Source organism: Vulpes vulpes, chromosome 10 (assembly GCF_048418805.1).
Source record: "Vulpes vulpes isolate BD-2025 chromosome 10, VulVul3, whole genome shotgun sequence".
Lineage (NCBI taxonomy): Eukaryota > Metazoa > Chordata > Mammalia > Carnivora > Canidae > Vulpes > Vulpes vulpes.
Genome location: NC_132789.1, coordinates 1,788,038 through 1,806,342, shown reverse-complemented (window position 1 = coordinate 1,806,342; position 18,305 = coordinate 1,788,038). Strand labels below are relative to the sequence as shown.

The 18,305-nt window shown below is 48.4% G+C and overlaps 1 protein-coding gene across 46 annotated transcripts in view; it reads right to left on the bottom strand.

The window, feature by feature from the left end:
* RIMBP2 (RIMS binding protein 2) overlaps positions 1–18,305 on the bottom strand; it is a 221,612-nt gene that overhangs the window by 83,181 nt on the left and 120,126 nt on the right. For 39 of the 46 annotated variants that reach the window (XM_072722620.1, XM_026017062.2, XM_072722625.1 and 36 more), the window contains one exon: positions 8,610–8,699. Coding sequence is in view for 13 of the 46 variants with exons in the window: in XM_072722628.1 (XP_072578729.1) it covers positions 8,610–8,699 (90 nt within the window). In the remaining 33 variants the exon portion in view is untranslated. Of the gene's footprint in view, positions 1–8,609; positions 8,700–11,770; positions 12,212–18,305 lie in introns of those variants that run through there. The other 7 variants (XM_026017057.2, XM_026017055.2, XM_026017059.2 and 4 more) reach the window with 4 other exon arrangements.

Here is an 18,305-nt window from a genome sequence, read left to right as displayed (position 1 = left end):
CCTCCCCTGTCACAACGACAGGCACTGGCTCAGGAATGGTACTGTGACCCAGGCCTGCCCAACCAGGGCAATCCCATCCCCTGGATATAGTGCCCGGTCGGGGGGGAACACAAGGCCCAGGCGCATCCATGCAGAATGAGATATTGGACTGCCAGGGAAGCCTGGGAAGAGACTCCATCTTTTGTCCACTGGACTTGGAAAGTTGAGGACACATGGTTAGAGCTGGAGCCACCATGAGGGGATAATCCATCTGAGAACAGAGCCAACAAGATGGGCATAGAACCAAGAGAAGCAGAAGGAAAAGCAGGATCCTGATGATATAATTTGAGCACCTAGATCAAACTGTGCCTGACGCTAGTATTTTCCTTTCCAGTCATGCAGCTAATAAATTCCCTTTGTTTGCTGACACTAATCTGAATCATTTTTTGTCCCTTTGAATGGAGAACCATAACAGATACGAGCATTACCCAGATTGTCCAGGATATTAATTGTTTTGTCTAAAAATTTCATGTCTGTCTTAAAAGCAGATAAAAATGGCCATAAAGCTCCCTGTGCTTTAGGGTGATGGATGTGCTGATGATCTCAGAAACTACGTGCACTCTAAGGCCACAGCTCCCAGGGCCCAGTTTTGAACTTATGTGGGAGGCCCCACTAACCCTCCATCTCTCCTATGGCTTCTCTGGAAATAGGATGCGGCAATGAGGCAGGTGGGCACCTTGGTTCACTTCCCAACAGTTTCGCTGCGCGGCGTATTTGAGCCAACCGCAGCCTTTGAATTTCCTCCCCCCCTTCCCATATGTCACGACCTGCACTAGGGCTTCAGTGGGTCGGCCACCAAGTCCTGTTTGTCCGCTCCCTTTCTGTTTCAAGCACTCCGTGTACAGAGTGCAAGTTCCGCGAAACAATTCCTGTCCTTAGAAGAAAGGAAGGCCCCCGTGGCACCCCGAGCGGCTCAGGGTCACGGAGGCTGTTACTATGAGGTCAGACAGAGTCGGATACATGCGAGCCAGAGCCGCTCTGCCCCAGCAGGAAACATCCGGCAGCGAGCTCGGAAAACCACTCCAGTGCTCCTGGTGAAAACGTCGTGACCCATCTGAACTGAGTGGAACTCACACCTGAACCCCAACGCTAGGGCACGGCTTCCCATAAGCCACCACTCCCCACGTTCTAACTCTGCCAAGAGCAACGCCCAGCGCTTCCCGGCCAGCCTCCTGCAGCAGCCGGCATACGTCCACCCCGATGTGAATCAGGGTTTGCCTCCCTCGGACCGGACCCTCCTGTGGCTGCCACAGAAAGTAGAACTGTGTCCACACTGCCAGCCCCACCTGCAGGCTTCTGCAGCCCCCGCTTCGCCAGCTGTCCCATCTGATGCGCTGCCCCCCGACCGCCACTCACAGGCTCTGGCTGCCCTGGCCCTCCCTTTATCCCGTAAACAAGCCAAACCCTTACTTACCGCAGGGCTTTTGCACATGCTGTCTGCACCACAGCAAGTACCTATCCACTACTCCCTCCTCTCTTGATCCCGGCAAGTCTGGCTCCTTCTCATCATTTACGCCACCTCCTCAAAGAGGTCCTCCCACTGTGCTCTAGGTGGTGAAACCCTCCCCACTTGGCTGCCCCCAGCACCCTCGTGCTTTGCCATGGCCATGCCTTATTTCCCTCAAGCATTTCTCACTATCTGGACTATCTGGACTATCTCACTCTCTGTGTAGCTGTTTACATTTCCCTGTGGTTGCTCCTCATTAGAATCCAAGTCCCAGTTGGACGGGACTTGTCCCTGTGACCTAATTGTCTGCCGTCAGAGCCTGGAGGAGTGCCTGGTGCACTCAGTGCTCCAGGAGTGGAAAGGCACCGGGGAAGACTGTGTTCCTGGACAGAGGGACTTTGCTGGGCCACCCATGCCCGTCGTGCTCCAGGCATCAGGACGCCAGCCTCCCACACCATCTAGCTCCTGATGCGGTTTGGCCAGTGGGAGACCCCAGCAGGACAGCAGGGGCTGGAGGGCAGACAGGCTGCTGTTCACTCCCTTGCCAGCAACCCGCAGGGGGGCCTGTGCACAAAAGAGCTCTCACAGCAGGTCCGAAGCCACTGTCCCTGGAACTGCCTGCTGGCGGCTAGGAATTGGGATTTTCAGGAGGAACCCCACCATTCCCTAAGTGGATGGGAGGACCTCCCTGCATCCAGACTCCATGCAAACCCCATGGGTTCTGCAGACTACTTGCTCTCCTTCAGGGAGGCGGGGGTTTGGAGTGTGCCCGGGAGAGAACGACACCCCGTAACCACCCCGGGTGCCTGGCTCTAGTGGGCTTCCTGGGACAACCCTTCACGCGTGCTATGAGGCCTGGTGCTACTGGGACTGAGTGCATCCTGCGTGACCCCCATGGAGGCTCTGGAGGCTGGAGCCTGGCTGCCCCCGGATCCTGCCCCTGGACCCTGCCCTGAGCCTTCCCCCCGCAGACTGTACTTCATATCCCTTTGCCGGGATGAATCACAGCCATGAAGGTGCCTGTGTACTGAGCCTGACAAGTCTTCCTAGTGAATCACAGTGCCTGGGGGGTCCTGGGGACCCCGACACGGCACCCCCCCCAACAGCCGCAGCTCCACTTGCAAAGTCTCTCCCTGGCACTCTGTCCCTGGCGCCCTGGGGGGCTCTCTGTCCCACCCGCCACTGCCACCTCCCAGCACTCCGCCTGTTTCCAGGATGTCCACACACCCTCCTGAGTACTTCCTCACTTCCACCACCTGCTTGCAGGAGCCAGCTATTTCCTACTGGGACTCTGGTGGATTAAATCTACAAAGAAAACAGTTCTTCAGCAGCAGAGAAGCAAAAGGAACAGTTCAAAGTCCACCTAAGTAAAATGTTTCTGAGAAACAGATTCCAACTCTCACTTTGTCGGGGTGCCCACGGGGCTTAGGTTCCCTGTGCAGCTTGACACAAAGCATTCCTGGATTGACCAGTCCCCTATACGAGCACAGGACAGACAGGAACCACGCCCCAAGGGGCATTGCACAAGGATGCCGTCCAGGGTGGACAGTTCCCAACCAGCAACTGTGGATCTGGAACCTTCCGGCAGGCACGGGACCCATGGGAACACTGGATAATGACCCTGCAGAGACATCCACACCCGTGACCTGGGAACCCGGGGCTGAGCTCCCTTACAAGGCAAAGGGACTTTGCAGAGGCGACTGAGTCACAGGCCTCATCCTAGACGGCCTACGTGGGTCTTTACAGGAGGGAGACAGGAACGTCAAGGCCAGAAAGGCAGATTCTGAAGATCTGGTTCTGCTGGCCGTGGGTGGAGGAAGTGCTCACGAGCCATGGCATGTCAGCGTCTCCAGACACTGGAAAAGGTGAGCAGCTGGCTTATCTCCCAGAGCTTCCAGAAGGGATACAGCCCACCCAACCTTTGTTTGGGGACTTCTGACCCCAGGGCAGCCTGTGACCCAACTAGAGACTCCATGTGACAACAGCAGAAATCTCTGGGAGGCAACAGCCCTTTGAAACCCCAACACTTTCCTAAGAAAGATTTGTCTATTCTTCTCCTTGTAGTTACAGTGAGGATGTGATGCTCTGGGGTGGGACAGCCACTCTGTCCTAGAGATCACAGACATCATGGCCCAGGGCACTGGGGTGCCCCAACCAGTAGAGCATCCGCCTTCGGCGCTGGTCGTGATCCCAGGATCCTGGGGTCAAGTTCCGCATTGGGCTCCCTGCTCAGCGGGGAGTCTGCTTCTCCCTCTCCCTCTCATGCTTTCTCTCTTTCAAATAAATAAAATAAAATATTTGAACAAAACAAAACAACCCAGAAAAGTCATAGCCCACGAAGGGTGGCACTGAAGGAAGGCAGGAGCCGATGTCCTCCTCCTGGGCTCTGGACATCCTGTTGCACGAGAACAATGATGCCGCCGGCTATTCATGCCACCAGGCTCGGGTCCCTGCTACACGGCAGCTGGAAAGAATCCCAGCAGACAAACCCAGAGAAGGCATCCTTTCTGGTTTGGTAGCAGCTGATTCCACCTGGAAACAGATGTTTCCAAATAAAAAGCACTGCAAATGTCAGCTCAGCAGGGTCGCTTGCCAGGCTGGTGCCTCAGGCCTTGCTCCCTGCTAGGTGGCCTTCCGAAGCCCCGACTGTGCCAGGATCCTCAGTACAGAGGCCTGCTGGCTTACCTGCTCCCTGGTCCCTGCTGCCTGCCAACAGAGCTCAAAGCTGGGCCCTTTCACGAACAGAGAGCACTCCCGGGGAGCCAACCTACACCCCTGCCACACCTGCACTTGGACCAGAACATCCTCCTGGGAACCGAGACAGTTATGGAGCAAGAAGTCTCGGAAGAGCCAAATGGACATAAAGAGGTTTTCATCAAGATGTATAGACCGTGACCCCATGAAGAACAAAGATATGAGATAGGAAAAGTTTCTAGATGTTCAAAGCCAGCAGTCCAGACAATTCTTTCTTTGCTCTGCTCACCCGGAAAGCGAGGCTCACTCACAGGAGACCTTGTTTTGAGGAAAACTACATGACATTCAGGCGTGACCTCTGGGCCAGGGCCCCTCCTTTCAGCCAGGATACTTAGCCCCACAAACCCCAGGTGTCTGTACAGGTGTTGTCTCTATCAATGCCTGTCATCTTCTTTCATTAGTTGAAGAGGGAGAACAGAGGTGAGTCGGATGATCACGGTTCATAACAGTGATTCATAACTGGACCCAGGGTTCCTGCCACCTGTGGATTTCTGGCCAGCAGATAAGTGGAGTTCACGGGTTATAGGGTCCCAAGTCATGGACTTAACCCCTTACACAGAGCCTGGCTGCAGGATATGGGACACCACCGGCACGTGGCCTGGGACCCTCTCACCACCCACAGGCACAGCAGCATGTTAATGCCCGGGCTTCCAGCCACTCAACTCATTTCCATTTCCAAACACAGATGTTGGCGGCAGCCACAGCACAGCCTGAGACGTCTGGCAGGGGTTACTCCTGAGAAGATGCCCTGGACCTGCCTTTGGCCACAGGGACAGCTGTCCAGTTTGGGGGCACTTATAGGCCCCTTTGGACCTAGGCAAATGGGAAATCTTAATGATTTTTTGGAAATCAGTAAAAAGTTGGATTTTCCAGTCTGAAGGGCATTGAACACATTCACTTGTCCTGGGTCACCCACTCACTTGTTTCCTTGCACAGGGATGCCCGCCCCGGGGAGCTCTACCCGATATTCCAGGGAAGCCTGCCTCAGATTTTGCATCTAAGCAGCTACCATCTTGGGGCAGGCTTCAGGGAGGACACTGACGACTCGTCTTTCTGCTTCCATAATTAGGGGCCTGGGTCATGAAGACTGCTTTCTTTCTTTTTTTTTTAATAAATTAATTTTTATTGGTGTTCAATTTACCAACATACAGAAAAACACCCAGTGCTCATCCCGTCAAGTGTCCCCCTCAGTGCCCGTCACCCATTCCCCCCACCCCCCGCCCTCCTCCCCCTCCACCACCCCTACTTAATCAGGGCTCCTGAGAAGCAGATTGCAACCCCAAGCCACACTCAGATGGGGGCGTTGGGAACTTCCAGACGCCAATCTGAGAAGCAGGAGGGTTCCTTGTGTTTCTGCAGAGTCGTAGGGACAGCTCCCCAACCCCGTGAATCTGGTGCTATGGTTCAATACTTTTCAGCATCACTAACCAACCTGGCCCCTTCACCTCCCCTAGTTACCCTGGGACACACACACACCGGCCCAAAGGACAATCTTGTGAGAACTGTTTTTTCCTCCTGCCTTCCCTCTCCCTTGGTCCCTCTCTCTCTCCAAATCTAACCCCATCCCTAACCCAATCCCATCCGCATCTTTATCACCTCCATCCTCATTCCCATTCCACCGCATTCCACCCCACCCCCATCCCATCCCTGTGCCCATCTCTGTCTCTCAGACAGCCAGCCCAGGCACATTGAAGAAACACTGAGCTTGCAAAGTGAGCAGAGGGCCAGGACAGAGCTGAGGGCCCTGCAGTCTCCCTGCTTTCTCTCTGAAAGGTCTGCTATTCCCGTCTCTGCTGGTAAGTCACTGGGTGCCCTCACACACACCCCTGCAAAGCAGAAAGGAACACGAGCTCATGTCGGTGCCTCACAGCCTTGTTTAAAAGGCCACGGTGGAGAGGCAGCATAAGAAGTTTCAAACCTTAATTGGAAAAACGTTGTATTTTGTGGCGATCCTACGGGAGCAGGGTTGCTTGTTAGCATGGCTACACAGGCAGGGCCAAGAAAGGAGACCTTGCCAGGGCAGTGATGCCCAAGAGCTATGGCTCTAACCCACTGCTGACAGCACTGGCCAGGCTTGATGCCTCCAGGTGGTACCATCGCCCCCGCTTCTGCTCCATCTCTCTGTGCCCTCACAAAGCTGCCGTCGGCATTCCTGGCACAGGAGCGAACCCAAGTGCGTGGGGAGTGAGTAGGAGAGAGGAGATCTCCCAGGTTCAGCAGCCCCGTGGCCAGCTCCCACCAGCCCTATTGTCAGCCTGTGTCTGGTGCAAGAAACACCACCATTATTTTACATTCCTGTTCTTGTTTAATAAAAATAGTCCTGGGCAGAGGGAGTCATTGAGCCTCATTATGCATCCATGCCTCAGTGAGAGTGAGTTTACCAGAACCTTCTCTCAGAGCAGATTTGGAAAGAAGGACCACAGAGAGTGGGGGTTGGCAGGATAGGATGGAAGGTGCTCCGTGAACTCCTGGGAGGCAGTGGGCACACGTCTCTTCAGAAAATAGCATAAATAAAATATACGTCACATAATATTTAACCATCTTAACCATTTTTAAAATGTACAGCTCAGTGGCACGTTGGATTGTTGGGCAACGATCACCTCCATCCATCTCCAGAGCTCTATTCGTCCTCTCAAAACTGAGACTCTGCCCCATTGAACACCAGCCCTTCCTTCCCAGCTCTCAGCTCTCACCTTTGTACCCGACTCTGAGGATTCAGACCCCTGAATATCTAGAGACCTATGTGGAATCCTACAGTAACTGTCTTTTGTGGCTGCTTATGTCACCGAGCATCATGTCCTCAAGGTTCATCCATGTAGTAGCAGGCGTCAGAACATCCTTTTTAAGGCTGAATACTATTGCATTGGAAATACAGACCACATTTTGTTTCTCCATTTAGCTGCCAACGGACCCTTGGGCTGCTTCCCCACTTTGGCTAGCGAGAATAGTGCTGCTGTGAGAACTGGTGTACAAATATCTCTTCAAGACCCTGCTTTTGATTCTTTTGTAGATATACCCAGAAACAGAAGTACAGGATCATATAGTCACTCTATTTTTAATTGTTTAAGGAGCCACTATCCTGTTTTCCATGGCAGCTGCACCATCTTCCATTCTCATCCATGGCGCATGAGGGTTCCAATTTCTCCACATCCTTGCTAATACTTGTTATTTTCTGAAAAGCACATCTTAAAAAAAAAAAATTGGCCAACTGGAAGGCAGAAAAATCAGTGTCAAATCAAGAAAGTTCCAATTTTGGGGTGAATTGTTAGAGCTCAGTTATTCTTAGAAATATTCTTAGTGCAGCTGTGAAATTAGCAACTGCAACCAACAGTCAAACATCAACTACTAACTACTCTTTGAGCACCTACCTCACATGCTGCTGTGGGTGCAGGGGTACACCGATGAAGACAAAGGTCTCTGCTCCCTTGGAGCGGGGAGACAGACAAACACATAAATGAAGACACGGGATAGACCAAGTGGTAAGAGATACAAGAAAACAAAATCAGTGAGGTCACAAAGACCAAAGGAGGAGTGAGGGTCAGACACAGAATGTGAAGCCATGGAAAGTCTTGCTGACAAGGTAACTCTTCAGAATAATGAAGAATCTGGTAGGTCTTTGAAGTCGAGAGGATAGGATTCTAAGCAGAGAAAGTTATCGATAGAGGAGACAAGCTTGATGGACTGAGGAACAAAAAGATCAAAGTGGCCAGAACTTCATGAGTCAAAGGTGAAGTGGCTGGTAAGGCTGAACAAGACGGTGCCCGGGGGGAGAAGTCATTTTCCTCTCGGGGAAGCATTGGAAGATTTCTCAGAGGAGCCACGTCACCTGGTCACATCACTAGAGCTCTCTGGCTGCTACCAGAAAATGACCTAAGGTGACATGAAGGGAAGTGGGCCAATTAGGGGATGTTTTCAGCCTCAGAGGCTATGACAAAGATGAAAACGGGGAGGGATGCTCTGACATGGCTTGTTGGTGAGTCGGATATAGGTGTGAGGTCAGGGAATAATCCAGAAGTCTCCTAGCACCTTGCCTTGTGCAGTGGGTAGATGGCAGTGCCATGGACAGGACAGATAAAAGCTGGGGGGAGGACTGGTATGGGAGGGTTTGAGGCACCCCAAAGGGTTTGCTCTGGCCTTGTTGTTAAGGATACGATCCCACAGACTTCCAAGCGGAGATAACCAGTGGACGCTGAATGAGACACCACTGGGTGCTTTGTGTAGGTGTTACAAGAAGGAACAGAAGAGGCGTGACACAGAAACTGGCCACCCATGCATTGGGTGGACTTGTGTGATTGTGTCTCTCCCTGCACCCCCTTCCTCCTTGAATCCCCTCCCTGCCCCGCCCCAGCCCCCATCTCTGGTTGGTTACCTTGTCAGGCTGCCAGGCTCTTGCAGTAAGGCCTGCATAGTGTGGTCTCAAGCCGTGTTCCCCATGGGTGGCAGCCTTCAGTTGGTTTTCCTAGGACAGAAGGAAAGAGTTTCATGAGATGACTCCTCAACTTCAGGGAAGAGGCAGAGCAGGGTCGCTAAGGGATCGGATTTCGGGAGTGAGGCCCAGGGTTGGGAGTGATTCTGCAATCCATAAGTCGTGTAATGTGGGACCAGCTTCTTTCTTTCTTCTGATCCATGAGTATCCTACTCTATAAAATGGGAGCAGTAATGCTCCATGATGATATTATAAGAATATAATGAAATATGTATTAAGCACATAGTGAGATTCCCAGCAGGTGAATCATCCCCTACAGGTGGCGGACTTACCTGCATTATATGTTTGTATCCAGAGACAATGTAGTTAAGTCAAACTTTGACCTGACCCTTCGCTCACAAACACTGCTCCAAGCACATTGCCATATTAAACACAGAGAACATTTTAAAGGGTTTGTCCTGCTCAAAAATGAGGTAAAAGTCCTTGAGGACTATGATTGGCTGCAGCACCTGTGGTGCTAGGACCTTCCAGATTCTCTGCCGAGACATAGGCACAAAATTGGGAGTCCAGGTTTGGTTTGGCTTTTCAGTATATTTGGGACTCAAATCTCCTGCATGAGGCAAGAGACCTGAGCAAAGCTCACTGCCTGACCTGAAGCTGGTCCAGCCTCCAGCCCCCAGAAGCTGAAAATAAGTGACGTCTGCCCAGAGTTCTAGCTTACGTGAGGCAACACACCTGGGGGAGCAGAGGGAGCAGGCCCACTGCTCAGTGTGTGCACTGTTACATCACCTAGTACAGGAACAGTGAACTACCTGTAATAAAACCTAATCCAAGACGAGAGGCATTCTAAGGTGCGGTGTAGTAATTACAAAGAGGTCAGACATAGGGTGGGGGTGAGCACAGAGAGAGAAATTGGGGGTAAGATTCCCCATTAAAGAAAAGTCTGGGGACGCCTGGGTGCCTCAGCGGTTGAGCGTCTGCCTTTGGCTTAGGGCATGTTTCTGGTCCCTCATCGGGCTCCCTGCATGGAGCCTGCTTCTCCCTCTGCCTGTGTCTCTGCCTCTCTCTGTGTGTCTCTTTAATAAATAAAATCTTTTTTTAAAAGTCTGAAAATAGACATTCCAAAACAGAGGAAACAACAACTCACATTTCTAAACAGATCCAACAAAATCAATAATCAGCATACATTTACTCCAGAGGAAGTAAAAATAATAAAGCAATCTGAAAATGGCTTCAACAAGTACATTGAGGGTTCTCACAAAGGGGAAGGAAGGGAGGACATCCATCAGAAAGAACAAGAAAGAGGTTAATAGCGACAATTAGTGGCCCCAGTGGGAGGCGACTGGCAACTCATCAGGCTCCAGCAGTCAGGTCTGCAGTTTCCTTGCCTGGTCCTTCAGGTTTGACTTCCCTGTCGCTCCCCCAGTGAGTTAATATTCAGACGCCATCCACATCTCTAACTGATCTGCTGAGTCTCCTCTATCATACCTTGCCTGCTCTGGTTTTAGGCTCCATTCACCCTCCCAACAGGAAAGGGGCAGAAATTCCTATGGTTTCAGACACTTCCCACAGGAAGGAGGCTGGCTATTTCCAGGTCCCATACTTTGGTCAATATCCTTTCCTCTCCACCACCATCCTCAGGAGTATCTCCACTCTTTGGCACCCACCTCATTTCCATGGTGATAAAATGCAAGGAAGCAACCTCCTTACCCCCACACCATACCAGTGGTGTTTTGTTTTGGGAACCGTGATTCCTCGACTTATGGGAATGAGCTTGATTGACAATGTGGCAATCACATTGCCTCCTCAGAGACATCCCCCCATAATGTTGGTGATATAAAGGGGATGAGTATACTCATTAATACACCAGAGTCCTGACATTGGAGACCTCAGATGCTTGGCAGTAGATGAAAGACAGCCATATCTCAGAGGATTATAGGAGAAATGTAGGGGTTACAGGGGTTGGAGTATGGAATTTGAGGTCAAACTGCCTAACTACAACCTCTAGCTCTTCCTCTTGCAAGCTGCATGGTCTCAAGCAGGCTATCTGGCACCTCCACACTCTCCAAGGTCTAAGGATGTAAACGTACCGACCCGGTCAGATGGTGTGGAGATTAAGTGCAGTAATTCCCATACAAAACTGAGGACATGACCTGGCTCAATCAGGTGGCCTCTTCCCTACTGCAGGCACCAGCACATTTGTCTACATCTTCCCATCTTCCACATTCTACCACCAAGTGATGCTTTCATCGACATCACCTCTCTTTGTACCTCACTTAGAAGAATTGACTGCAGGTAAGGAACATCAGGAAAGGAAACAGGTCTGGCTCTTTCAGCCAATTTTCTGGGGGCTGTAGAAATGTCACATCCACTTGTTTTGTTTTTATTCCTTCTCAGTGATTCAAGGTCAGACGCTTAACCTGATGAAATCAATTTTCCCAAGAAAAAAAGCTCAGGATCTAAATCCTGTCAAGGAAGAACGGTGTCACCAGGCAAACATAAAGAATCATCACCATCTCTTGCAGATGCCATTTCTCCAAATCAGTCCAAGCATGAATTGGCACTCCAGGTACCACTTAGTATACTGGTACCCCCCACATACATCCTCCGCAAGATGCCAACCACAGAAAGAACTACTGAAAACAAAATCATCCCCAAACAATCCCCCACCCTATACTTAAATCATCACAAATTACCTGAGCAGGGTGCCAAAGCACTTTGCACATTGTTGCCGAGAGAAGCCCATCCATTGACAAAGACATCTAGCAAAGGCCCAAAGAAGACAGAGAAGATACCAGTTTGAGCCTGAAAAGACTGATTTATTCTCCACATCATGGGTATCTCACTTCATCCATATGTGCTGTTTACCCCCTAAGAAAACCTAGAGGTGGCTGGGGGCAGGGAGTTATGAGGCTGGTTGCAGGGATGGGGGGACTTTGTAGTCTTGTCCTGCCTACTACAGTTACTGCAGACTTCACCCCTTGTCATAACAGGGCACAATGCTGCTCTGACATGCATGTATTGGTATTACTTAGGGGAATATTCAGAAAATGCCTGTTCATGCTTCTGATCCTATTAAGATGCTGAAAAGTGAGAAGACTTACCCTGGAAGCTCTCATCATTGACACTGTGCAGGACCAGAGCTGCCCACCCAGGGATGCTGTCCCCGCTCCAATTAAAGGGCTCCTTTCTGAATTAATCAGCACCACCAAAGAAATGCCGCCAAGCAAAATACAGATCACCTTGTGTATTGGTCGCATGCTTGAGACCAGAAGGCCCCCAAAAGATGTGGGCTTGTGGTCGCAACACGACAAAATGAGAGTCTCCCAACAGGCGCGGGTGGCACAGCTATGACAATTCTCGGGAGAGGGAGGAGGAGGAGGACAGAGTATATTTAATATAATCTGACACTCTTGTCTGAGTAGCAAAGCTTTCCACGGCCTGGGGTAAGCGGCCAGCCACAGTGGTGCCTCAGATGCCAGGTGCACCTGCCTGGTTCCATGCTACGGTGTACACTGTGCCCCCACTGTCATCCCCTGTTCTGCAAGTTTGACACTGTTGACTCTGGACCACATCTGAGAGCCAGGAACTGAGTTTGACGACACACACCCACGGCCTGAAGATGGGGATCTGGTGACTCACGCATCACCAGGACTGAGATAATGAAGAACTTTCCAAACACCACTGCATGAAATCACCCTCTAGCTCAGTGCTCCTGACCTGAAATAGCGGCATGAAGAGAGAATAACCAGCCTCTGTGTATCTGTTCGCTTCTGCAGAAATTTCACAGATTTGCTTTCCATGGGAGGTCTTGAACATTGCAATTGGAACAGTTTGAAACTTAAACTCTTTAAGTGTAAAGCCAAACAGAGTAGAAGGGTTTAAGATTTACTGAACGGTGGATCCATAGAGACAGAGCCTGCCCTGTCGGAGCCAAGATGCACAAATAGCTTGTTGAATTTGACTGTCTGCAAGCATGCAAGGGAAGGTGCACAGGCCTTATGTCCACTTCCTGGATGAACACACAGAAGTAGGACAAGCTCCAGGCAGGCCGACCGGAGTTCTGGGATCTGATCTGAGGACCACTGGGACCATGTATCCCTGGGAACTCCCTTAAAGGGCAACTGCAGGAAGTGCCAGTTCAGGAGGTTTTTTACCCTTTAACATCCAGTAATGCATTAAACTAGAATAGCCTTATTTGATTTTTTTTATCTCCTATTTAGCAAAACTATAGGGGACAAGAATAAATTCTGATAGGGAAAAGGGGAAAAGAGAAGGACCCAAGCAAGAGTTACAAATTCAAACACCCCAAGGGGTAAGCAGGTAATATAAAGGAGTAAATTGGGCCAGGGAAAAAAAAAGAATATTCTAGAGTGATAAGGAATGCAGAGATTGGAAATGCTCATGTTCCATCTAAACAGGCCCGTGGCAACCTGGCTCCAGCCTGTTGGTGGCAAGTAGGAAAGGGAGCCCAGCTGTTCCAAGGTTTTTAGGAGCTGGAGGTCTGTCTGGGTTTCGATCCGAAACATCCCTGTTTTAAAATGTTGGCTCTTAAATCAGATAAAAACATACATTGTACTCCTTTCAATAATAGACATGTCTACAGATTGAATTAGCTTAAAAATGGTGCACTTTGTAAAAGAAGTCAGACCTGATTAGAATAAAGGATTGGTGGAGTGAGGCAGGATGGGGGGGAGTGTAGGGTGGGGGAAGGTTGGGGTGGGGGTGCATTCCTTCTGCACAGGGACAGAAAGAAGATATAGGGTCACCAAAGATAAGTCTGCCCACTTGTGCCTACCCCCTATATTCCCTTGGCTACTCACTATGGACTGAACTGTGTCCCCCCAAATCCATATGTTGAAGCCCTAATCTCCTATTATGACTGTATTTAGAGATAGAGCCTTTAGGGAAGTAATTAAAATTCAGAGGGTGGGGCTTTAATCCAGTAGAACTCGTGTCCTTCCGGTAAGAGGAGGCAGCAGAGAGCTCTCTGCACGTGCCCTGAGGAAAGATCACATGAGGACACAGGTAGAAGGGGCCACCTACAAACTAGGAGCAGAGCTTTCACCAGCACCAGCCTCCAGAACCGTGAGAAAATAAAGCTTCTGCTGCGCAGTCTGTGGTATTTCACTACTGGCTTCCCAAGCTAAGACACAGACAGCCCCAGCCTAAAACACTGAGATGCAGCCAGAATTCCCCCAAAGTTCCCAGGAGCAGCTCCAGGGCTAGGTCTGGGTCTTCAGAAGCCCCACCTCACCTACACCATGAACTGTAATTGAATACACATTTCTATGGTAAGATGCCCATTTTTCCAGAGGTAAACTGTGATGTGAGAAAACGAAAGCCCTCTCATGACTTGTCAGTTCTACTCATTTCAATAACATCCTTGAACGTGTGTGTGTGTGTGTGTGTGTGTGTGTGTGTGTGTGGTACGGGGCTCACTGGACACCCTGGAAATCTCAAGTGAGAAATAGCCCCTCCTCACAGGTGTGGCCGATGGGGACCCAGGGGCCCCCGTGGTGCAGGATCACGTGTGCTATGATAGCAGAAATGCAGGTTGCCATGGCAGGGAAACAAAACTGCCAACCTGACCACCCTGAGATAATGAAAAGTCAATGAAGGTCACATAGTTGGAGGCAAATGACTTCATATACGCTTACAAATCAAGGGTCTCCTGGGTGGCTCAGTGGATCAAGCATCTGCTTTCAGCTCAGGTCGTGATCTCAGGACTGTGGGATTGAACCCCACATTGGGCTCCCCGTTCAGCAGGAAGTCTGATTCTCTCTTTCCCTCTGCCTCTTCCCCTTCACTCACTCTCTCTCTCTCTCTCTCTAATTAATAAGTAAATCTTTGGGAAAAAAAGAATCAAAGACTGCAGGAATTCAAAAGAGTGGGAGGAATGGTGAATCAACATTCAGCCAACTGTCAAATGGTGCTATCTTTACCATAAAGGAAAATTTAAGCAAAATAATATCTGACATATTAAATTATAGCAAGTTAGAGTTTGGACTTTATTGGCCTCGCACATTTGTTTCTCTCAAATATGTTCATTCATTTTGGTTTTATGGTTTAGGAAAGCCATAAAAATTTTATAATCCAGTTTTATCACTGGGCAAGTGCAATTATGTTATAAATAATAAATATATAATCATATAATGTTCGAGTATAACATAGACTATGTACTTATAATATGCAAGTCTAGTAAAATCAGATTGTAATTATTATCAATTATAGTAACATATAATAAAAATAATTTAAGTCAACACTGGGATGTACTTGATAATCTTTTCTTTCTGAAAAGGCTTCATGAGTGGTTCTCACCTAGAGGCACACCCGGGAGGATGGGGGAAAGAAAGGAGAAGGGAATGTGTGTGTTGCCTGTGTGTAAGGGGGTCCTTGAAGCGACGGCGTTTGAAGCAAAGGAAAAATGGAGTGGCCTTAGCGCTTGTCTGGGATGCTGTCCAGGGTCCTGACCCAGCTCCTATCCCTTACCCTCAAGGCCAGGACTATTAGCTAAGTCATCACGTGATATTGAGAAATCCTTGGGACCTGGAGGCCCTGGGTTTGAGGTCTAAGTCTAACACTTACAAAGTGCCAATTTAAATAAGAGAATGCACAGCCATGCACTTTGCAAACTGGGAAGGGACCATTTGAATGTGAGAGATTGTTATGCCAATAAACAGACTGTTACTGAAACAACTATATCTGGTTTCCTGTAATGCTCAGGTCTGGGGAGGGGAGAGACAAGCCTCTAAGTTCCTTTCCATATTCAGGAAAATCCATAAATCTGCACTTGCTTTAACTATGACAGACACACACTCTTCCGGACCTGTTTGACGTTCAGGCATACTACGTATGCCAATAATGCAATTACGGGGCACACTGTGCTATTTAAAAGCTATTTTTCTAACACAGGTTGGAGACAAGACCAAGTAGAAAAATATAACATGCTAATCAGATTCAAATGCAAGCTCATGAACCATAGAAACATTTACATTTTATTTTTTTAATAAATTAATTTTTTATTGGTGTTCAATTTGCCAACATACAGAATAACACCCAGTGCTCATCCCATCAAGTGTCCCCCTCAGTGCCCGTCACCATTCACCCTCACCCCCCTCCCTCCTCCCCCTCCACCACCCCTAGTTTGTTTCCCAGAGTTAGGAGTCTTTATGTTCTGTCTCCCTTTCTGATATTTCCCACACATTTCTTCTCCCTTCCCTTATATTCCCTTTCACTATTATTTATATTCCCCAAATGAATGAGAACATACACTGTCTGTCCTTCTCCGATTGACTTACTTCACTCAGCATAAGACCCTCCAGGTCCATCCACGTTGAAGCAAATGGTGGGTATTTGTCGTTTCTAATGGCTGAGGAATATCCCATTTATGTATGTATGTAAACATTTGCATTTTAAATAAAGCTTCTCCCCATAAACGTATTCCATCAACTTATATGTACTTGCAACATATGCTCTGATTTACTAATTGAAAATAAGCACAGTCAAAAATTTGCTTGGTTCCCATTGGTCACTCTCTGCAGAACACAGGCTGCCCCCAAGACAGCTTTTCTCTACCAGAGAAATGACCCTATTTTCATGGGATCAACCCCATGAAAATTCTTCCATGTAGGATTCTTAAGGTTGGGAAGCAAGGGGAGAGGGAGAGTGAACAGCTAACATGCGACCTGTCTGGGGATGCAGAAAAGCTGGAACTCTCATCCACTGCTGGTAGAGATGCAAAATGGAGCACCTGTTGTGGAAAACAGTTTGATCATCCCTCAGAATTACTACAGTCATCCTACTCTTAGTATACACCCCAAAGAACTGAAAATGGTTGTTCAAACAAATACTTGTATATGAATGTTCAGAGCAGCACTATTCCCAATAGCCAAAAGGTGCAAACCACCCAGATATCCATTATCTGATGAACAGATAAATAAAATGTGGTCTATCCATTCAGTGAGATGCTACTCAGCCATAGAAAGGAATGAAGTACAGATACCTGGTACAACACAGATGAACCTCGAAGATGCTGAGTGCCCCATATCATATGTATTTGATATGAAATGTCAAAAGCAGGTAAATGAGACAGAAAGTACACTGATAGCATCCAGGGCTGGGAGTGGGGAGAGAATAAACATTGCCTGTTAATGGTCATGGGGCCTGCTTTGGGGTAATGAGGGTGTTTTGAAACGAGATCGTAGTTGGCTACACAGCATTGTAAATGTGTTAAACACCACTGGATTGTTCATTGTAAAATGGTGAATTTTATGTTACAAAGGGTGCCACCCATGCCTCCTGGGATAGAGCCTGAAGTGAGGCAAACATGTCACCATCCATGTGTCCACAAACTGCTTCTTCCCTAAGTGCCCCTTGGGACAAACGATCTCCAGATGCAAACCACCACCACATCTAGTCCTCAACCAATAAACAGCAGTCTTGTCCAATGCTGGCGGGAAAGGCTGACTCTTGTTAGGTCTATCTCCAATACGGCTCCTACCAAGGGGACTTCCGGGGTCACTCTTCCCTATATGTGATTTCAGCATAACCTGCTGATTTCAGAACTGAATCCCTGCATAGACTGTGTCTCTCCTATATAGTCGTTCAGCCTATGCAATACATATTAATTTATAAACCGCATTCCATCTACTCCCAAAAAAAAGGATTCAATGATGCCTGTAATAAAAATATTTATGCAATAAGGCAGTTAAGAATAATGATTTTTAAAAAGAACAATATATAGAAAAATGTATGCCAAGGAAATCACATAAAGAAGATTTGTACCCATTGGCTGACTATCACATTTAAGTACGAGCTTGCCAGCTGCTAATGTGAGAAAGAAAACGTATCAATTAGAAGTTTGTTAATGTAAAGGATGAGCCTCCTAGGATCCTTCTACAAATAACACAGCAACGTAAAATATTTAAGTGCCTTTTAAAAAGAGCATTTGCTTTTTCAAGAGATGATTTATCAGTATTGTTACAACATGGCGCTCCTGCCTTGAGAGCTTCAGGGCTCTGCTCTCTCCCTCCACCCAGGGGCCTTCCTCCATCAAAATCTCAAATTCTTGATCACAGCAAACTTGAGTTACATAAACAAATGAAAATGGTGCTTCTACAATTTGGCCCAATGAGGCAGGGTTAGGCTGTAAATTCAGATGAATTAAAGAACTCTCCTGCCATTGACTCAGTAAGACAGACTTTTCTCTCCCCAAGGACAGATTACTTCAATTAATATCTACAGACTCTGCCTTATGACTCAGGGCCCTCCAGGGGGGAGGGAAAATATGCCCTTAGCTTTAGATTCACACCTATTTTCCATTCATAATATGGTATATATGAAAACAGACCGTATGAAAACACAGGAAACAGATCAAATTCGTTTTCCACAGTTTTCAGATATTTTTAAATCAACTTTTTTATATTTATTTATTTATTTATTTATTTATTTATTTATTTATTTGAGACACAGAGAGAGACAGAGGCAGAGACACAGGCAGAGGGAGAAGCAGGCTCCCTGTGGGGAGCCTGATGTGGGACTTGATCCCAAGACCCCAGGATCATGACCCAAGCAAAAGGCAAATGCTCAACAACTGAGCCACCCAGGTGCCCCTCAAGTTAACCTTTTAGGTTAAAA